This window comes from Diplotaxodon limnothrissa, linkage group LG10 (genome assembly GCF_057381915.1).
Source record: "Diplotaxodon limnothrissa isolate DT_005_m linkage group LG10, D_limnothrissa_male_GT1.1, whole genome shotgun sequence".
NCBI lineage: Eukaryota > Metazoa > Chordata > Actinopteri > Cichliformes > Cichlidae > Diplotaxodon > Diplotaxodon limnothrissa.
Genome location: NC_140605.1, coordinates 15,908,563 through 15,928,021, shown reverse-complemented (window position 1 = coordinate 15,928,021; position 19,459 = coordinate 15,908,563). Strand labels below are relative to the sequence as shown.

The following is a 19,459-nucleotide window of genomic DNA, read 5'->3' as shown; positions in this document are numbered from 1 at the left end:
CACATTTGTTAAATAGGGATGTATAGTTGTATTACATTTATTGTTACATAGCAATCATTAAGCAGCATGAACAATTTCGTAATAAAATAAAAAGCATCTTTTTTTCAAACAGGCAGCAACTCCAGGTGCCTGTTGTTAAGTTAACTGACATCGGTCATTGAACTTCTGTGAGTCACTAATCATGTAGGCTAAAAGTAAAATCAGTCAATCATGTTTTATTGTGCTACACATCACATACTCCAAAAGGAAGGTAATATAAGGAAACAATGGCGGGCAGTAAAGAGTGAAGAAAGGTTGTGACACCTTTGGATCACTGGTATAAACTCCACTTCTATCGAGCTTTAGGCTCAAGGACATAATTGCCTGTTCTTTATGACTTTTTTTTTTTATTGTGGTGTTTTTTTTATGTTCTGTGCTTTTGAAACTTAAATTTCTTTGAAAGTGGTGGACACAAACAGAAGACACTTCAAATAGATTCGTGTTAATATAGAAATACAAAGGATGTTAGTTCTGTAGATGAAGAAGGAAATCACTTGTATTAATGTCTTTTTGAAAATAAATAAAATGTGATTTACAAATAAATACATAGAAAGACAAAGCAATTAATTTATAAAACAGGACAAATTACAGATAATTATAGTGCAATGAAAAATCGACCTGATCATCTTGGAATTATGGGAGACCTGTTGGCTTTCAAGTATCCGGATTGAGATTAAACCATTTCAACAAGCATTAAACTGGATTTGGTCATTTAAGTTTTAGCATTTATCATCTTTATGTTTTTCCTATCAAATATATTATGAAATGAAAAATAAATATTTTAAAGTGTAAACAGAAAGACCTTCAAATATTTACAAATATGTAAACTAAATTTGAGACCATCTGATAACAGACTGCTGCTAATTGCATTGTGCTTGAAGTTCACCTTATAAGACACACACACACACACACACACACACACACACACACACATTATTTCGGATGAAAATCAACGTACAAACCTTTTGCTCTGCAATTAGTGATTAAGAGGTTGATTAATACTGATAAAGGATGACTCTCTAGATGAAATCTTAAACATAAAACAGACAAAGACAAACATTGGCTCCCGCATTTTGGGGATTATTTGAATGTCTTTGGTTTATCTTAAAGACATCTCCTTCCCTGAATCTCTTCTGCTTCAGACTGGTGCAGTCTATGAGGTCGCTGTAGAGGCTCTTTCTACATGATAGCAATATTGTTGCTGTGCTCTTTCAAAGCACGCTGGATGAGGAATGGTCCATGTAATAAAAACAAATACAAAACATGTGGTTTGAGGCTGCATCAAAGCTTAAAATGAAGGTCTAGGATGACTCCCGTTGAGGTGATGATACTCCTGGTTTAAGGCATCGTAGTTGAGATATGTTGTCTACTGCTCCTTCTCTATTGTCACAGAGACAGTCTGTCCGCCATCTAAAAGGAAACAGTATACACAAAAGATGTCTCAGGATGGGTTGTTTATTGAGCACAAACAAAAGCAATTAGGACACAAAAGCATGAAATTGTGAGAAAGGGCATTAGTAACATACTCATTTTCTCTTTGCTGCCATCTTCTGTGTGCTGAACATTATTGCTAAGGACATGCGGGTTAGCTTTTCCATCAGCAGGACTACAATTAAAGTCAAACAGAAATTAATTCAAAGTAAATAAAATTGAAGCCTCTGATATTAAAGATTTGAAAGAAATAGAAAACTTACCCTTTGCCATTCTGCTGGAGGACACTGTTTGCTTGCTCAGGATCTATCTGTACCAATCTGGTGACAAAGGAATGCCCATCTCCCTGACTGAAAATACAGAGAAAAAAAATAAATAAAAATCTTCATTGTTTTTAAATATATTTCTGACACTCCATGAAAGTAACTTTAATTAAAAAAGCTGGATAGGTCTGTTAGTACAAAACCAATTAACCTCCCATACTGAGTAGGCATGCACTAACACCATCTGAATGCGTACATCATTTATTCTGACTGATATGAAGTGGGTGAAAGTTTGGGCGTGCATCAGCTTTTGCCCCCTCACTTTGACTCTGTGATCCATTTTGTTAGTGACCATTTATGGAACTTATCGGACGATCCATTTTTAGTGACAAAGCATATCACATGAGAGTAGACTCACCTTGAGAAAACAGGGAAAAACCAGTACTTTGCCTGGTCTCCAAACACCTCAGCTACATTTCTGCTAAATCCCAGAGAAAACCCATTTTTATCCGGCCCATTTGTGAAAAAAGGAGCCCTAAAAGCCTCTAAAAATGGAGGGAAAACAAACAAAAAACGACAAGAGTTAGCCAGTGGTGTTTTTTGTAGAAGTGGAATTAAACAAAGTATGTATTTATAGTATTAATTTACCTATAGTGGTCCTGTTCTTTCCCACGAGCCACAGATGGTATCCGAGAAGTGACACGATGCTGATGAAGAACAAGGCCGCCACAAAGAACAGAAACAAGATATGGAATTTGGCGTGGGTGTCAGGCAGCTGTTTCTTTAGAATGAAGGGAAAAAACAAAACACACTTTTAGCTGACTAATCGTGACAGTCCTGAGTCCAATTATGTGGAAAATGAAACAAATTGATACTACTTTGTTTCCTCAGTACAACAAAGTCTTGCATGGAAATAAAATACTGTTTCACTGCTGGACTATGTGACAGGACCCACTGTCTTGTGTAAAGTGTGCTGCAGAGAATCCCCTAAAAATAGCAACAGGTTGATACTGATACACGTGGTGTTCACACCACTAAATGTCATGCAAACACCACGAGGAGGTTCATGTACTTACGGTCCAGAATTTGATGAAATACTGGATGACTGTTGCACAAATCACTACACAGTAGAGTGACGCATAGGACAAAAACAGGACAAAGTACTTGTAGTTTGAGAATCCAACACAGTTATTCACCCTGAAAGAAGATGACACCACAACAACAGGAAGGAGAAAAAAAAAAGGAAAGAAAAAAAAGAAAGGGGGTGCTGAATAACATTATGACAATAGCCATGGAAAATATAGCTGAGATTATGTATGTATGTATGTATGTATGTCCATCTTTTTTCCCCTCCCCCAATTTCTCCTAGTGGACCCAACCTTTGCATAAACATTGTGATGTACCAACATCTATATGAGTTATACAAATACTTTATACAAACCCAGTAATCATATATATTTGCAAATTTGACTGTTTTATTGAGCACCAAATCTCAAATTAGACTGTTTGTATCACAATACAACATATCATAGTGTCATACCATAATGATCATAGAGTATGTATATTCAGTGTTGGGGAGTAACGGAATACATGTACCACTGTTACGCATTTAAAATACAAAATATGAGTAACTGTATTCCATTACAGTTACCGTTTAATAGGTGATATTCAGAATACAGTTACTTTGTTGAAATGAATGGATTACGCGGCGGTATTTTCCTGTTTCATAAGGCTATGCCCTCTCCACTTTTGGTTTCCACGCTGGTGGAAACCCAAAATAAAACACACATTAAGAGGCTCTAATGTCTGTGTCTCAATCTCGCGGCCCATGTCACCCCTACTTGCAGCCCGCATAATGACGTGAAGAATTTTTTTTTTTTTTTAATTATTCACAAAATTTATTTAATATGAAGGCAATAGGCAGAGTGTTACAGGCATAGCCCTAAAGAATGTAGCCTCATGGACAGTGTAGTCTGTGCTGCAGGAAGAATGGCCTGCCATACCAGTTATGTGTCTGGGAGCGCGAGGAGAGAGAAAAAGAGTTGAAAAGTACGAGCTGTCACCGACCAGAAACGAGAGATGGAAGCGTGTAAATATAATAATAACCACTGCAGCCAAAAAGAGTGGGTGACAAGCCCAGTTGTAAGTAAGCCATTAAGACTCGACTGTACACTGTGTTCGTGTTTTCCTCTCAAACAATAAGTTGGAGCAGCCTTTCAACGCCTCTCTGTCTCTTGCTAGCAAAGGTGACCCAGACAACAAAGTAAAGCTAGTTTTCGGCTACGAGCCCGACATATTAGCCAGAGGTCCCTTTACGGTTTTACACCTTTACGGTTCGGAGCCGCGGACCCGTTTTATATACGCGCGGAATAGTTTCTATACGAGATCGCTGCAAAAAGTGCAGCCTTACATGTCCACCCTACTGTTACTCATTTTTTTATATTAAGATTTAAAAATCTAGTTGGTATTGGAATTGGTATGGCGAATAACCTTCAGTAAAAGTAATAAATCACACAGCAATAGCACATTCATGTAGTTGTAAAAAGCACGATAATATATTAAGTAATCCAAAGTGTTCAGAATACGTTACACTCACTGAGTAACGGAATACGTTACAAAATACATTTTGGGGCATGTATTCTGTAGTGGAATACATTTTAAAAGTAACCTTCCCAACACTGTGTATATTCCCAATCTCCCACTATGCACTGCAAAGTGGGGTTTGATAGTAATATTAACAACAGTAATAAGACTAATGTTCAATTAATGTTCAAGAATTTAAACAAAGAAGTTTAATCGCAAAGTAAAAACAGAATATCATACCAGGGGCAGTGATGGTCCATTTTCAGCACACACCTTGAAAAAAAGCAAGAAGAACAATGTGCATCCTATCAGTACCATCCAGTATATACCAACATATTGATCTTTTCACTGACCCAGTAAACAAAAACAACACATTTGATAAACCCTTATTAAGATATTAGTTTTCCATATTATCACTTTCCTAAAAAAAAAAAAACAAAAAAAAAAAAAAAAAAAACACATTTAAAAGTATTCTGTAACGTTTCCTGAATTTCTATTGCCAGAAGAAACTACTTTAGGGTGGATGTTTTAAAAAGATCTTATTCAGGATTGTGTTGATAAAGTGTGGACACTTAGAGAGGACTCACATTTCACAGGTTGAACAGTGATGGCAGCGATCAGGCTTGATTACCTGACAGAAGTCGCAGTATCTGATGGCTAGAGAGAGAGAGAGAAAAAAAAAAATTAACTGTATACGTGCTGGATATTCTTAAAGCATATTCGTTAAATCCCCCTGTGAATCCAAGCGGGTCACATCCTGACTTTTAATTAGCAGGGGAGCCAGAAGAGAAAGCAAGGTGCACCTGAGTCTAATTAACCCTCCTGACACAGGCTTTTCCGTAAACACAGCACAGACAAGCCTAGTATGTATTAAACTGAGAAACAACCAGAGAAGACATGTGATTGTCATTTGTAATGCTTTTGCAATGTTGATGGCTGATGATGAAAACTTTTGTGCACTTCCTCTTTTGTCAGAGCAACATTTTGCTAACAGAGTTTTCCCTGATGGTGTGTAAAACAAAACAAAGCACAGTCACTTACTACACTGTATCTAAAGCCATACCTCCTCCAGTTGTGCGTGTGTACACGGGTAAATTCCTCGCCACTTTCTTCAGAATCTCTTGTTGGGCCTCAGCTCGCTCTTCTCTCTCATACAGCTCCTTCTCTGCCCTGGGTAGACTGAACTGACAACAGAAAAAGAAAAGTGTTCAGTGTTTTGTTTATTTCCTCTCTTCCGCTAAGCGAGGAGTGTGACAGAAGCAAACTTACTGCTTTTGAGGGATTGGCTGGTTTGGACCAGATAGTTTTCCAGTAAGCCCATATGAACATGGCGAGGAAAATGTGAAAGATAACCAAGTAGCTGACTGTTGTAGAAAAAAAGAAAAGAAGGATCCTTAGCGGGAGAGAAATAACAGCATCAAATATGAGTGAGTGTGTGTGTGTGTGTGTGAGGGCAATACTTACTTCGTTCAGCATTATTTGGGATTGTATCTATAGGAAGAAGGTAAAGTATATGTGTATATATTAGTTAGGAGTAATACATGACTACACATCCCCCACTTCTCTTTCTCTTCCTCACACCATGTTGCAGCAGCCTGGCACGGCCAGCAGTGACCCACCCACAACAGAGAGCTTTGTTTAAGCATCAGCAGGGATGTCCCTGTCCTGACCACAGCCGCAACACAGAGACATGCTGATACTGGTCTCATCAGCTCCCGCCTGAATCAAACTATTTAACTTAGCGTCTGTGTGTGGGAGCAGCACAAATCACACGACACACAACTTATTAAAAACTGCTGAAAAAAAATAGCATAAACACTTAGGACTTACTCAGGAACGCGCCAAATAAATTATGTTTACTAGAATTCAAGTTACAATTACAGAATCCACTCCTGGAAGTTAAATATGTAAAACGGGTACAAACAAATACAAATCAAATTCCCTTTTTTTTTCTCCTGAAACGACAAGTTGTTAAAATTTAATATTGAAAAATCATTTTTAAACTGCTCAAAATATGTTTAATTACAGATAAATACACACTAATAGCATCAAAAAGTCACGGACTAGATTTTAAAGCTGGCTCGGAAGCACCTCATTTATTGACACCCCAAAACTATATAAAATAACAACAACAACAACAACAACAACAGCAGCTAGTAAATATATCTAGTAAACTCAGAAAGTTTTAACATGATTAAGCAACACACAAACGACAAACCCTTTCACAGTCAATCCACTTTTCTATTTTTATGATATCCGTTATTTGACCCATTACGTCTGCCCTAATGGAGTGATTAATTATTAACGGAGAAAAGTAGTTCCTCTCACTGGAGGGGAAGAAAAAAGTAGACAAACGAAGCTGTCATGAAGAAAAATAACAATTTATGTAAAATATTTCCATGAAAAGGAGAGACAGAAATATGTGTTAATATTCGCCAAACGTTTCATCGCATTACGGAGTGTGAAGCCAGATTTTAAATCTTCAACTAGCTTATCAAAGTTTCAAACCCTGTCACTGTCAACGCACGCGGCCGCTAAAGGTTTATAAAGGTGAGAGCACTTACAGACACACAGCTCGACAACGTAGGCGTAATAGGACCAGCCGACGACCAGGTTAATAAACAGGACAGGTACCCAATTCAGAGCCCGTTTACAGCACCTGAGTGCGTGAGAGGGCGCCATCTTTAATCCGTGTTTGACATTAGCTGACGGTGACGTCACAACCACGGCTTTTAAATGGTCCAGCCAAAGATGCATTAGGCTCAAGATACTTCACCGCAGTGCAGGCGACGAGGAACGGAACGTGGATGTTTTAGTTGTTCAAAAAGTGAAATTTAAGTATATTTTTAACGCACCGTTCGTAATCATTCCTCTCAGCAGAGAAACAGTCATAATAAAACACAGTGGCAGCTAAAGTTGAGGTCTTCTTAGGGCGTATTGAAGCATGTCAGCCTGTTAACCCACAACATTGAAATCATGACTCTCACAATCTTTGGCTAGTTAGTTTCCTCGTGATATGCTCAGACTTTTGTATTTATGAGTAAGAATATGTTGAAAATAAACAAAAAACAAGCAATTTTAGGCCACTCATTAGGTTTAGTAAACCAGAAAAAAAGTCAAACAGAATAGGTCAAAGGTTTCATTTGTTTGTTCATTTATTATTTTGTCCAGCTGGGGGCAGAGAAACACAATGCTGTGTGAAGTTGTGGAGCACAGTTAACCATTGTTTTGGAGCTCGGTGTCTGTCCACCTGTTTGCAATTAAGTAATTTTAGTCTCCACTCCTAATTTGCTAGATGCCTTAATTGTCTTTCTCTTTTTTATTGATTCTTTTTTTCGCTTGGTGCTAGCTGGGCAAGACGGGTGTGTGAATAAGAGGGAGGCGGGAGTTTAAATACCTGGGGTTAGCCATTTAAAGCAATGGACAGTGCACAAAAGAACTGAAGAAGCGAATGTTGGTGAATGCAATTATCCTGTCTTATTCCCCCCCAGGGTGCCCCTCCCTGATCGTTTTTCTACCGGAGGTTTCTTCCTGTTAAGAGGGTTTTTCCTTCGTAATGTTGCCAAATGCTCGCTCATAGAGGCTTATTTGATTATTAAGGTTTTTTACTTCTTATTTACTTCTTTTTACTTTGGGAGAGTGATAAGAAGGAAATTGTTAAATAAATACATTCTGTGACTGACCTCTTTTATTTCTATAAAACTGCTTAAACCTTTATTTATTAAGTCTTCCTTACACCATCATGAAATTGCCTTAGTTTGCCAATACAAAGCAAAAGTTTCAGTGTAGTACATTACAGTTTTAGGTGGAGAACCTCACCGACACTCAAGATTTTTATTGTTTTGAAGATGAGCATGTGCTCCATTACATTTAGTGTTGTATGAAAGAAACACAAATGATAATACAAGATGACATCCAAACAAAATTTTAATGTTGTTTTTCTTTTCTTTTCTGTACACACACATTATGTACATGACGTTGGACTTAAATACACCCCTAATAAATTAAATATTTTCATTTTTAGTTGCTAGTTATAATTAATAGCCTCCTTTCAGAACATTTTCTTCCAAATGAATGGCAAATAGACTGCAAGAGGACAAATGAGGAGCTCATTGTGCATGCTTGCTGTTTATAGAGGCAACTTTCGGTGACGAGCGTGAACGTCTCCCCTTTTTAGTTGAAGAGTGGGAAGATGGAGAGGAAGGTGGGGAGGCAGTTGCAGAAGAGGGGGTGGAGTCAGAAGAAACTGAGCGTCTTCTGGTGGGACTGCTGCTTGGTGAGCCATGGGGCGAAGAGTAGGGTGATAGGGCCTGGAGCATACGGCCACTTCTCTCCTGAATTGCATGCTAAACAAGGGCAGACACAGATCAGATTTTCACTGTGTGTAATGCTATGTTCTGTTGCAGTGATTTAAAGAATGCCTCTTGTGATTCAGTTTATGAAGACGTGCTTGTTTTTGCTCACACACAGACTTTTTTCTAGTTAAGAAGACTGAAATTAAATCTTGTGCTACAGTTAGTGTGTGACGTTTTTATGGTGAAAGTGAACATACCCATGCTCCATCTGGTCCGAAAAGCTCCAGAAAGTTGCCAATGAATTCCCGTGACTTCTCTTCCCATTTGTGGATGAGGTCCTGGCTCTTCTCTTCCACCCTGTAGACAAAATGTTTCGACTTTTCCTCCACCGTACGGACTGTCTCTTTCATCTTGTCCACCTGGTTCTGGAGCCGGTACTTTTTCTCCTGAAATAAAGTAAGGTGCATTTGTGTCTGATTTTGTATTTACAGCCTTTTTTTCCTTTTAAGTTTGATTAAAAATGAAATATTTTCTTACATTGATGAAGCCAACATTTAGCTCACGGGCTGTGTACCCTCTTTGCAGGTTGCGTCTGACATACATGTCGTAATTACGAACGATACGAGTGATCAGATCGGATGTGGAGATGCCCTCCGTCCTCTGAGTGGCCACAAACATTCCTGACATGAACACACAAATACTTTAAATATGTGTAATTAATTATGAGAAAGAAGACAACTAGAATTTATTTTAACGTTGCATGAATCTTCACCTGCTTCCTTGATGTGTTTGTAGACGTCCTCTGATCCAGCGGAGGTGTAAGGTATATCATCATGGGCCACAAAGTCAATCTATGAATGCAACAGAACGGTCTACAGACAGTTTGGACACCGTATAGCTTTAACACTTTATGACATTATAGGAAGCTGTGTTTAAAGTTACTGTGTGACCTTTGACCTTATGTTTCTTGAGGAATTCTGGTGTAAGACTCCAGGGTGCATCCCGCACTACCTCGTCAACGTAACGGCAGTGCCTGAGGGCTTCGTAGCGTTCGTCCTCTGTCATCACCGTATAGCCCTTAAACTTGTGAGTGAGTTCATCGCTGCACACTAGGAACACAGAGATTTTCAGTGCTTGCCTCCTTCCTGATTTCTTTTTTTTTTTTTTTTCCATATTTGCCACACTGACATGTTTCAGATCATCAAACTAATTTTAATACTGGACAAGTTATCCTGAGTAAATACATAATGCAGTTTTTAAATGATGTTTTCGTTTATTAATGGTAAAAAGCTATCCGACCTTATCTGGCCCTGTGTGAAGAAGTAATTTTTCCATAAACAATGAAGCATTAAGATCAGTCTTTCGCTATGGAGGAATTTGGGTCCACTCTTCTTTGCAGAATTGTTTGAATTTGGCCACACTGGAGGATTTTCTACCATGAATGGCCCGTTAAACGTTACGCCACGGCAGATTGTTTCGGATCACTGTCCTACTGCATAACCTAAGTGAGCTTTGGGAAACAAACTACAGGGAGTGCAGAATTATTAGGCAAGTTGTATTTTTGAGGAATAATTTTATTATTGAACAACAACCATGTTCTCAATGAACCCAAAAAACTCATTAATATCAAAGCTGAATGTTTTTGGAAGTAGTTTTTAGTTTGTTTTTAGTTTTAGCTATTTTAGGAGGATATCTGTGTGTGCAGGTGACTATTACTGTGCATAAATATTAGGCAACTTAACAAAAAACAAATATATACCCATTTCAATTATTTATTTTTACCAGTGACACCAATATAACATCTCCACATTCACAAATATACATTTCTGACATTCAAAAACAAAACAAAAACAAATCAGCAACCAATATAGCCACCTTTCTTTGCAAGGACACTCAAAAGCCTGCCATCCATGGATTCTGTCAGTGTTTTGATCTGTTCACCATCAACATTGCGTGCAGCAGCAACCACAGCCTCCCAGACACTGTTCAGAGAGGTGTACTGTTTTCCCTCCTTGTAAATCTCACATTTGATGATGGACCACAGGTTCTCAATGGGGTTCAGATCAGGTGAACAAGGTGGCCATGTCATTAGTTTTTCTTCTTTTATACCCTTTCTTGCCAGCCACGCTGTGGAGTACTTGGACGCGTGTGATGGAGCATTGTCCTGCATGGAAATCATGTTTTTCTTGAAGGATGCAGACTTCTTCCTGTACCACTGCTTGAAGAAGGTGTCTTCCAGAAACTGGCAGTAGGACTGGGAGTTGAGCTTGACTCCATCCTCAACCCGAAAAGGCCCCACAAGCTCATCTTTGATGATACCAGCCAAAACCAGTACTCCACCTCCACCTTGCTGGCGTCTGAGTCGGACTGGAGCTCTCTGCCCTTTACCAATCCAGCCACGGGCCCATCCATCTGGCCCATCAAGACTCACTCTCATTTCATCAGTCCATAAAACCTTAGAAAAACCAGTCTTGAGATATTTCTTGGCCCAGTCTTGACGTTTCAGCTTGTGTGTCTTGTTCAGTGGTGGTCGTCTTTCAGCCTTTCTTACCTTGGCCATGTCTCTGAGTATTGCACACCTTGTGCTTTTGGGCACTCCAGTGATGTTGCAGCTCTGAAATATGGCCAAACTGGTGGCAAGTGGCATCTTGGCAGCTGCACGCTTGACTTTTCTCAGTTCATGGGCAGTTATTTTGCGCCTTGGTTTTTCCACACGCTTCTTGCGACCCTGTTGACTATTTTGAATGAAACGCTTGATTGTTCGATGATCACGCTTCAGAAGCTTTGCAATTTTGAGACTGCTGCATCCCTCTGCAAGATATCTCACTATTTTTGACTTTTCTGAGCCTGTCAAGTCCTTCTTTTGACCCATTTTGCCAAAGGAAACGACGTTGCCTAATAATTATGCACACCTGATATAGGGTGTTGATGTCATTAGACCACACCCCTTCTCATTACAGAGATGCACATCACCTAATATGCTTGATTGGTAGTAGGCTTTCGAGCCTATACAGCTTGGAGTAGGACAACATGCATGAAGAGGATGATGTGGACAAAATACTCATTTGCCTAATAATTCTGCACTCCCTGTAATAGATGGACATTCTCCTTCAGATAGCTGAAGAAGAAACTGATAGCAGAGAGCAGAATTCAGGGTTCCTTCAAGTCTTCCAGGTAGGTCTTGAAGCAGCAAAGCAGCCCTAGACCATCACACTACCACTACCATGTGTTGATGTTCTTTTTATGAAATTGTTAGTTTCATGTCCGATGTAACAAGACTCAAACCTTCCAAAAAGTTCAAGATTTCCTTTGTCAGTGCACAGAATATTTCTCCAAAGGTTTTGGGGGGTCATCACAATGTGAGATGAAACTTTGTTTGATTAAAACCTTGACCCTGCACTTCCCCAGATGTTGTTCTGGAGTAATTTTGGTATGCTGGACACTCCTAAGAAGGGCAACTGCTTTTCCGAGTTTTCTGTATTTGTGTATAATGGCTCTCACAGTGGTTCACTGAAGTCCCAAAGCTTTAGAAATGGCTTTGTAAATCTTTCCATACTGATACTTCAGTTTTTCACTAGTTAGTCACACTTACTTTAAGATTTAACAATGGAAGTATTTTCACACACAATCAGGAAGGTTTGGAGAATGTTCTTCACTTACTGAATGAAATCATCATTTAATAACTGCATTTATATTTATTCGAGTTGTCTTTGTTTAATATTAAAATTACTTTGATGACCTGAAACATGTGAGTGTGACAAATATGCAAAAAAAAAAAAAAAAAAAAGATATCGGGAAGGAGGCAAATGCTTTTTCACTGCTGTGTACACGTGACTCTTTGGAGGCCTTCTCTGTCTATTTTCATGACCCTGAAGGTTAAAGAGTGTTACTTTGTGCATGCGTTACTGTGGCGAGTGAATGAAAGGCATACTTTACCTCCTACTATAAGATGAGTGTTTGGGAACACATTCTTTGCCTGCATCAGAGCTCGAGCATGTCCCGAATGGAAAAGATCAAAGATTCCATCAGCGTAGACTCTCACGGGGCGGTTAGCTAAACATGAAGGATGGTCTTTAAATGCAGTCATGTCATGACATAAAACTGGAGCAGTTTATATTTTTGCTGTTACAAATATGGAATTCTAATGACACAGTGATGCTTTTAATTGTTAGTTAATCATTATTTTGCTGATTTGTCACTCAGTCAGATTCACAGCTGTGATCAAACCCTGAATCATCAAAATAACTGGCAGTTATGTAACAATGCTGATAATGAAATCACTTTTTTATAACTGATATCAGACAATTACAGCACAGCAAAACATCTTGGGTTAACTTTTCTTTTCCGAATTATCTTCCCTGTGTATTCAGAGTTTTTTTTAAAAAGGTGGTGATAAGTGCAACCTGGTGTCCCCCTCCGTGCTTGAGCAATGGTGAGCTTGTCATGTGGGATATCAGATTCAAAACCTGTAGACTTGGCAAAATCTGCTGGCTCCCGTGGAGTCTGAACACAAAGACCAGATGGAGACATTCAGATACAGTTGGTGCAAAAAGTCATCTGTTCTCAAAATCATTTCAATTTTACAGGTCGCCAGAATACATTATATGACACAAAACTATGTGTAATTACTGACGAAACATGTTCCCTCTTGCTTCATTCCTAACTGCTCGTGTTTCAAGTTTATCCAATCTCTTGCACGTGTTCAGACTTCTGCCCAGAAGTGGATGTTATTGGTATAGTCATGTTGCATTTGATAAACACCGGGGTTCATAAAAACAGAAACTGTAAGACAGTATACAGGAACACTTTAGAAAATTAAAGCATTTAAGTGAATTACTTATAATAGAAATATATGAGATGTGGTAAGTTTGCAGGTTGTGCCTCCTCTCTGTATGATAATAACTTAAAGGTAGTTTTTTTTTAACCAATTTTAGCACATGGATGTTCAAAGATGCTATAGACTTTGTGTTGCATGCATGTCCACCTTTATCCTTTGGTGTGCTGAAAGATATACTTTAAACTCTTGATCTCTTTTTAAGTGTCTTTTGCTCCCTGAGTTGTGTTCAAATATATGATTGGTTAGTATACCAGTGCAAAATATTAATTTGACCTTGTAAACATTAGCAACATGCTCCTATGCTTCTTAATTTTTGTCTTGTATTCTGATCTCAGCCTTCATGGCTTATACACATACTGACGCACACTGTAAAACCTAATAAGTTCACAGAACTCAAAAATTGTTGTGTAACAGATTACACAACAATTTTTTAGTGATGTTTTTAAAAGTTTTAAGTTTAACTAAAATAAAAATTATAGTTGCAGTTGCCTTAAATTACCTCAATGTTAACTCATAAATGTTGATATTCCTCAACTTATAATTAGGGAGTAATAAACTCAAAATGTTCAATATTTTTCAACTTAATTAAGGTGGGAAATACACTCAAAATATTTTACATATTGCAACTCATACGATGTGGGAAATAAACTCAAACTTTTTCATATTTTCTCACTTATAATATGGGAAATAACACTTAAAATCTTCAATATTTTTAAAATACTGTGGGAAATACACTTACAAATAATTCTAAACTGTTTGCCCAGTAAATTATAATCAGCTAAAAGTGTTAGAAAACATGAAAGTAACAACACTAACAATTTAACAACTTTTTATTAAACACAATGTGCTTTTAAAAAGGCACAAACAACAGAGCTCACTCATAAAAAAGTGCTTAATAAATAAAACAAGAGAAAAAGACTCCAAGGGTCTCCATCTCAATTCTAAAATTCAATAACATTTTCAGTATTAACAGCAATTGCAGCTATTAGAACATTGAGGCATTTAACACTTACTGTACCTTGACAGCTGCAGCTCACTTTCTTTTTTTAAAAATACATAAAAAAAACAGTACTGTTTCCACTGCTGTACTTATAGGGAACAAACATCAAGGCAGTGCATTTACGTATTAGGCAACAGAACATTAAACATGAATAGTGCATGAACTGAACAGTCATTCATCTTAAATGTGAGGTAGGAGAGGCAAATGATTAGGAAAAAAACAAACAAAAAAAAGCTTCCTCAATACTCAGCTCAACAAGTAGTCCATTCTGAGTGATTCACTCATTGAACAAATCATTCTTCAGCATCAGTAGACGCCCTTTCAGTGGTTTGTTGTCCTCAAGGCACATCACAACCTTCTGGATAAATGTGAATGTAAGCTCAAGTTTCTTTGGGTATTGTAGGTCTAGTGCATAGATGTACCCAAAGAGCAGGAGAAATGACTCAGCCAGATTTGTGGGACCATTCACAAGTATTTCATCCTCAACGACAATGCAGATGCTTTCGGGACTGAAGAGGGCCGAATCAGTAGTGTCATCCGTGACAACTGTCAGCAGAGCCACAGGAGTGTCAGTGAGGTCTGGACCATCTGCTGACTGCAAAACAAAAATTATACAAGAATGAGTTCAGCCCCACAAGGACACAAATCATGCTACTGATTAGAGGTGTGAATCTTCATAAGTCACACGTTTCTTTTAGGATTATAATGTCAACGATTTAATTTGATATTGCGATACATCATGATGCATTACAATAATCTTAATTTGGGTTTGGTTTCAAAACATATGTTTAAATAAATGTTTTCAATAATAAATATATGCCAAGATATTTGTTTTTGTTATTTACCAAACATTTCTCTGACCACAACATGGCACCTCCAAAAAAATAGAACACTTGAATTTTAAAAGGGAGAGTTTTTATCTGTGGATTTGTTTTTGTTTAATAATCTTTCAACTATTTTCATGTTTTCTGGTTTATGCGTAACAATCTTCTTGCAATCTTATTCAACAATAGTTGATATATGGGAGAAAACAAGTCAGATGAGGACTGTGTTGAACCTCCTTCCTGATATACACCCTGGTTCTCCTTGAGTTCTGAGTGATGTCATATGTTTGACTGAACAGCTAGGCAAAGGGGTTGATGCTGAGGCCAGTACACTTACATCACAAGTCCTGAATAACGTGGAGGCATCTTCACGCAGGTGTACACAGGAAGTGCACGAAGGACGAGGGCCCGTCTTGTATTTACATCATGCTGTTCCTAGATGAACATACAATATCTATTAGAATAGTATTTACACAAATGCAGAGTAAAAACAAAGTGTTGGATAGCCATGTTCTGATTGTCATTGTTACAGATCAGGGGTGTCCAAACTTTTTGTGTAACGGGCTAAACTTATCAATCTAGAAGGGTAACCCAAAAAAATCTAAAAATTTTGAATAATTCAGGGCAAAATTCTCTAGTTTCTTTGTATTTATTTTTTATTTAAATTAGGACAAATTATAAAACTCACCCACTGACAACTGGTGAAATGTTGACTCTCTGTAGTACTCTTTGCAGTCTGATATCTGTAAACAATATGTGCACAAAGACGACTTATTAATATTCAAAAACATTTTTTGCACAGCACACACACACGTAGTCAGCTGATCTCATCTGATGCAGATCTGCTCCTTGATCAAGTGACATTTGTGTGACGTCAAATCAGCACCGCAGCTGGATGGCCCGATTTACATACCCAGCGCAGCTGATACTCACCACAATAATTTACTAAGATTATATGCACTCCTGTTATTAAGTCCAGTTCAGTCTGTTAATGTTAACCGTTTCAAACTAATGTTGATAGGTGTGTTGCTAAGCTTAATAACTTAAATATCAAACTTGAAATTTACCCGTCCTATTTTCCCCTTTATTGTTTTTTCTCTGTGCTGTAAATCTTCTGTCTAAGAAGAAATCTGAGGCTGCTGTTCTGAAAATAAGCTACCAAAGCTTTTTCTGACTGAATCAATAAAGATCCATTTATGGAAAGCTGTGATGAAGGCAGTTTTGTCTTTAATTATATTCAACAATATAACATATTCGACCACTTTTAAGTGATTTTGTGATCTTTAATACACTAAAGTTAAGGTTATTTACCTAATTTCTAGTAAGTGGCCCTCAGTGAAAAAAGTTTGGACACCCCAGCCTTACAGGTTAGGGAGTATTTGTGATCCGCACAGTCTGCATCAATGATTCTTTCTTAGCCTGGGAGCAGAACGTGGCTCTTTATTTTCATTTCATTTCAATTTATCTATCAAAGATCGATAGGGTCTGGCTTAAAGGTGTCAAGGAGGCGCCTCAGTCTGGCTGGTTGAGCCTTGTCGAATTAGCGTGAACAATTTAGCTGAACTTCGTTCGTAGCACAGAGTTCGACCAGTGTATAATGTTAGGCTGAATCAGGCGATGCATTTTTCCGCAAGCCTTGACTTGTAGAGCTCGCTTAGTGGAATACCCCTCTAAACTGTTAAAAGGATTTCGAGATTATCTCACAACCACACATTTGAGACTACGAAAAAATACAAACATGTGTCTAATTACCATAATGATAACACACTCATGTTGTTTATTATTGTTCGCTTCATGCTAGCACACACACACACACACACACAGCTCAACAGCGTAAACTACTGACTGTGTAACACGGACAATTATTGAAATAAGTAGGCTATACTCACAATACGCACGTGCATTACCGGCGAATACGACAACCGGTAAAAACGGACAGTAGAACGTTTTAGTAGAAAGTTCAAACGCATGGAGCTAGAACTGCCACCGTCAACCTCCCGGGCAAGAATACAATGCATTATGGGAAATGTTGTCCCCCACGGAAAACCGCCAAAACGTTACACCATTCTAATTTGAAATAACATTACGTATTTGTCACATTCGAAAACTTCAAAAATTACAATTACTTGGATTCGAATTCATTTATAACAAACATTCACTGTGCACAAAGTACGAATATATTTCCAGTAAAAAATAAAAAAAGAATGTTTATCGAAATTAAATTTAAACAAAACAAAAACACGTTAGACTTACCAAATTTAGGGCAGTTGATGAAAAAAAATAAGGTGGTGGTCGTGGTGGGTTGAAGTTGGGGACTCTTAATCCACAGGGCTGGCCAAATCTTCCCTGCATCAAGGTAAATTCAAGATGGCTGACTCAGCTTTCCTGAGGGAGCGACAAGACTCCACCCACCAGAACGTCACTAATATATGCTTCTTAAACTTTCTGAGCGTTCCAAAAAAATTAGCTAAAAAATATTGAGCCCTATTCAATTAAAGCTGCATAAAAGCCAACAGAGCTCAATACTTTATAGTTTGCTCAACTACAAAACGACATTTGAGTGTTATGAGCTTATTAGTTATGAGCTAGGACAACTGTTAGGGATTACAGTGCACAAGCCAGCATATTTCCACATCGGACATAAATGTAAGAATTAAAATTCAAATAAATAATTATTGTTTTCGTGTTAAGTCTTTAATTCCTTTTGACATTAATGATTGCTACTGCAGACATGAGTCATGCTGTTCCACGGAGTTAATCGGTTAACTTATCCCAGTCATATAACCACAGTGGAAAAGATTACCTCAGTAATATTCAAAGCATGTTAAATAATAATGCAGTATAAGGCAGAGATATACCTCACTTCATTATAGTGTCCTCTAAATATATTCACAAAAACAAAATAAGAGGGGATCTCGTGGGGCTCCCTGTTGTTTATTATTTGAAAAACAGTGTGCAGTTGGTTCTCTTTGCTAATGACAGAAGCAGGCTTACCCTGCGAGGGCCTCCTCTTTGATTGTGTGCGGCAGCCTGTTGATGGTGCTGTCCATTGCCGCCACGGCCTCGTCTCCTGCGAGCCATCTGGGATGTTCTTTTTTCAGCCAACAATAACACTGCACAAGCCTGGTGCTCCTCTCTGTCAGCCCTACTACTGCAAGGGAAGGATCTCTAAAGCTGTGTGTCTGTTGAAGTATACATCCTATCACCCTGCCTGACCCTGATGACAGGATAACATAGCGGGCAAAGTTCAGGCCACAGTGGTAAAGGCTTTCAGAAATGTAGATTGCATTTGCAATCAATGCTGAGCTTGGAAAGACTTTCCCTTTATTTGTGCGGTGGCAGCAGCAGCATGATCCAGCGAGTGTTGATCCACTGAAAGTCCAGCTCTTTAACATTTTAGTACACATCTGTAAAAATATGCTTGCTTTTTTTTTTTTTTTACCATTTTTCAAAATTTTATTCCTTACGTTTTAACATAAAGAATAGCGGCTGCATACGTAACACTGTAATTTTTTCTGAGAAAGCCATTCAAGATAAACTATGAAGCTGTAATGGGAGGTCAGACACTACCAGCCTTTGGAACCAAACACAGGGGACAGTGAGTCCCGGCATTTCTCAGAGTTGTTAAAAGTTAGCCACAGTGGCAGAAATCTGTGTATATCTTAAAATCAATAATATCCTGTCTTTCTTGTGCATTATAGCACACAATGCACATCCTGGTTTTGACATCAACTCATGCAGCTTTTTGGTGCTGAAGTGTTTCCCTATGTAACACACACAAACACGACCGTGGCTCAGGGGGTTGGGAAGCGTATCTGTAACCGGAAGGTTGCCGGTTTGATCCCCGGGCTCTCTGTCCTGGTCGTTGTGTCCTTGGGCAAGACACTTTACCCTACTGGTGTTGGCCAGAGGGGCCGATGGCGCGATGTGGCAGCCTTGCTTCTGTCAGTCTGCCCCAGGGCAGCTGTGGCTACAACCGTAGCTTGCCTCCACCAGTGTGTGAATGCGAGAGTGAATGAATAGTGGCATTGTAAAGCGCTTTGGGTGCCTTGAAAAGCGCTACATAAATCCAATCCATTATTATTATTAAAGCTGCACACGAAACATTATTTTCTACACAAAAATAAATAAAACTAAGACTTTTCAGGGAGGCTAGCTGCTAAAAAATGTTTTAGCCAGTCAGTGAC

General features: G+C 38.4%; 2 protein-coding genes across 3 annotated transcripts; both read right to left on the bottom strand.

The window, feature by feature from the left end:
• Nucleotides 1-662: 662 nt before the first annotated feature.
• LOC146624123 (palmitoyltransferase ZDHHC20-A-like) lies at nt 663-7,004 on the bottom strand. Of its 2 annotated transcripts, XM_085364475.1 has the most exons (12): nt 6,881-7,004; nt 5,781-5,807; nt 5,586-5,680; nt 5,380-5,500; nt 4,904-4,973; nt 4,557-4,589; nt 2,810-2,930; nt 2,382-2,514; nt 2,152-2,278; nt 1,734-1,820; nt 1,566-1,645; nt 1,347-1,449 (listed from the first exon to the last, which is right to left on the bottom strand). In XM_085364475.1, the coding sequence occupies exons 1-12, from the start codon at nt 6,996-6,998 to the stop codon at nt 1,406-1,408; spliced, it is 1,056 nt and encodes a 351-aa protein (XP_085220601.1). In that variant the 5' UTR covers nt 6,999-7,004; the 3' UTR covers nt 1,347-1,405. The 2 variants fall into 2 exon arrangements, with proteins under 2 accessions (XP_085220602.1, XP_085220601.1); XM_085364476.1 differs by lacking the exon at nt 1,566-1,645 and having other exon boundaries at nt 663-1,449.
• A 1,295-nt stretch (nt 7,005-8,299) lies between these two features.
• On the bottom strand, nt 8,300-18,443 carry LOC146624122 (choline-phosphate cytidylyltransferase B-like). Its single transcript, XM_085363713.1, has 8 exons — nt 18,267-18,443; nt 13,015-13,114; nt 12,548-12,664; nt 9,569-9,720; nt 9,384-9,462; nt 9,149-9,291; nt 8,869-9,057; nt 8,300-8,662 (listed from the first exon to the last, which is right to left on the bottom strand). The coding sequence occupies exons 1-8, from the start codon at nt 18,351-18,353 to the stop codon at nt 8,426-8,428; spliced, it is 1,104 nt and encodes a 367-aa protein (XP_085219839.1). The 5' UTR covers nt 18,354-18,443; the 3' UTR covers nt 8,300-8,425.
• Nucleotides 18,444-19,459: the final 1,016 nt, after the last annotated feature.

What these genes read in the sequence shown, in the direction of transcription:
- LOC146624123 (XM_085364475.1), bottom strand. Translation starts at nt 6,998, where the DNA reads ATGGCGCCCTCTCACGCACTCAGGTGCTGTAAACGGGCTCTGAATTGG. An exon ending in ATTTCATCAAATTCTGGACC is followed by an intron (nt 2,515 to 2,809) that starts GTAAGTACATGA and finishes TTCATTCTAAAG; the next exon opens with AAACAGCTGCCTGACACCCA. An exon ending in AAAGAACAGGACCACTATAG is followed by an intron (nt 2,279 to 2,381) that starts GTAAATTAATAC and finishes CTCCATTTTTAG; the next exon opens with AGGCTTTTAGGGCTCCTTTT.
- LOC146624122 (XM_085363713.1), bottom strand. Translation starts at nt 18,353, where the DNA reads ATGGCTCGCAGGAGACGAGGCCGTGGCGGCAATGGACAGCACCATCAA. An exon ending in AAAGAGGAGGCCCTCGCAGG is followed by an intron (nt 13,115 to 18,266) that starts GTAAGCCTGCTT and finishes CTTTGTGTTCAG; the next exon opens with ACTCCACGGGAGCCAGCAGA. An exon ending in CACTCATCTTATAGTAGGAG is followed by an intron (nt 9,721 to 12,547) that starts GTAAAGTATGCC and finishes CTGTGTTCCTAG; the next exon opens with TGTGCAGCGATGAACTCACT.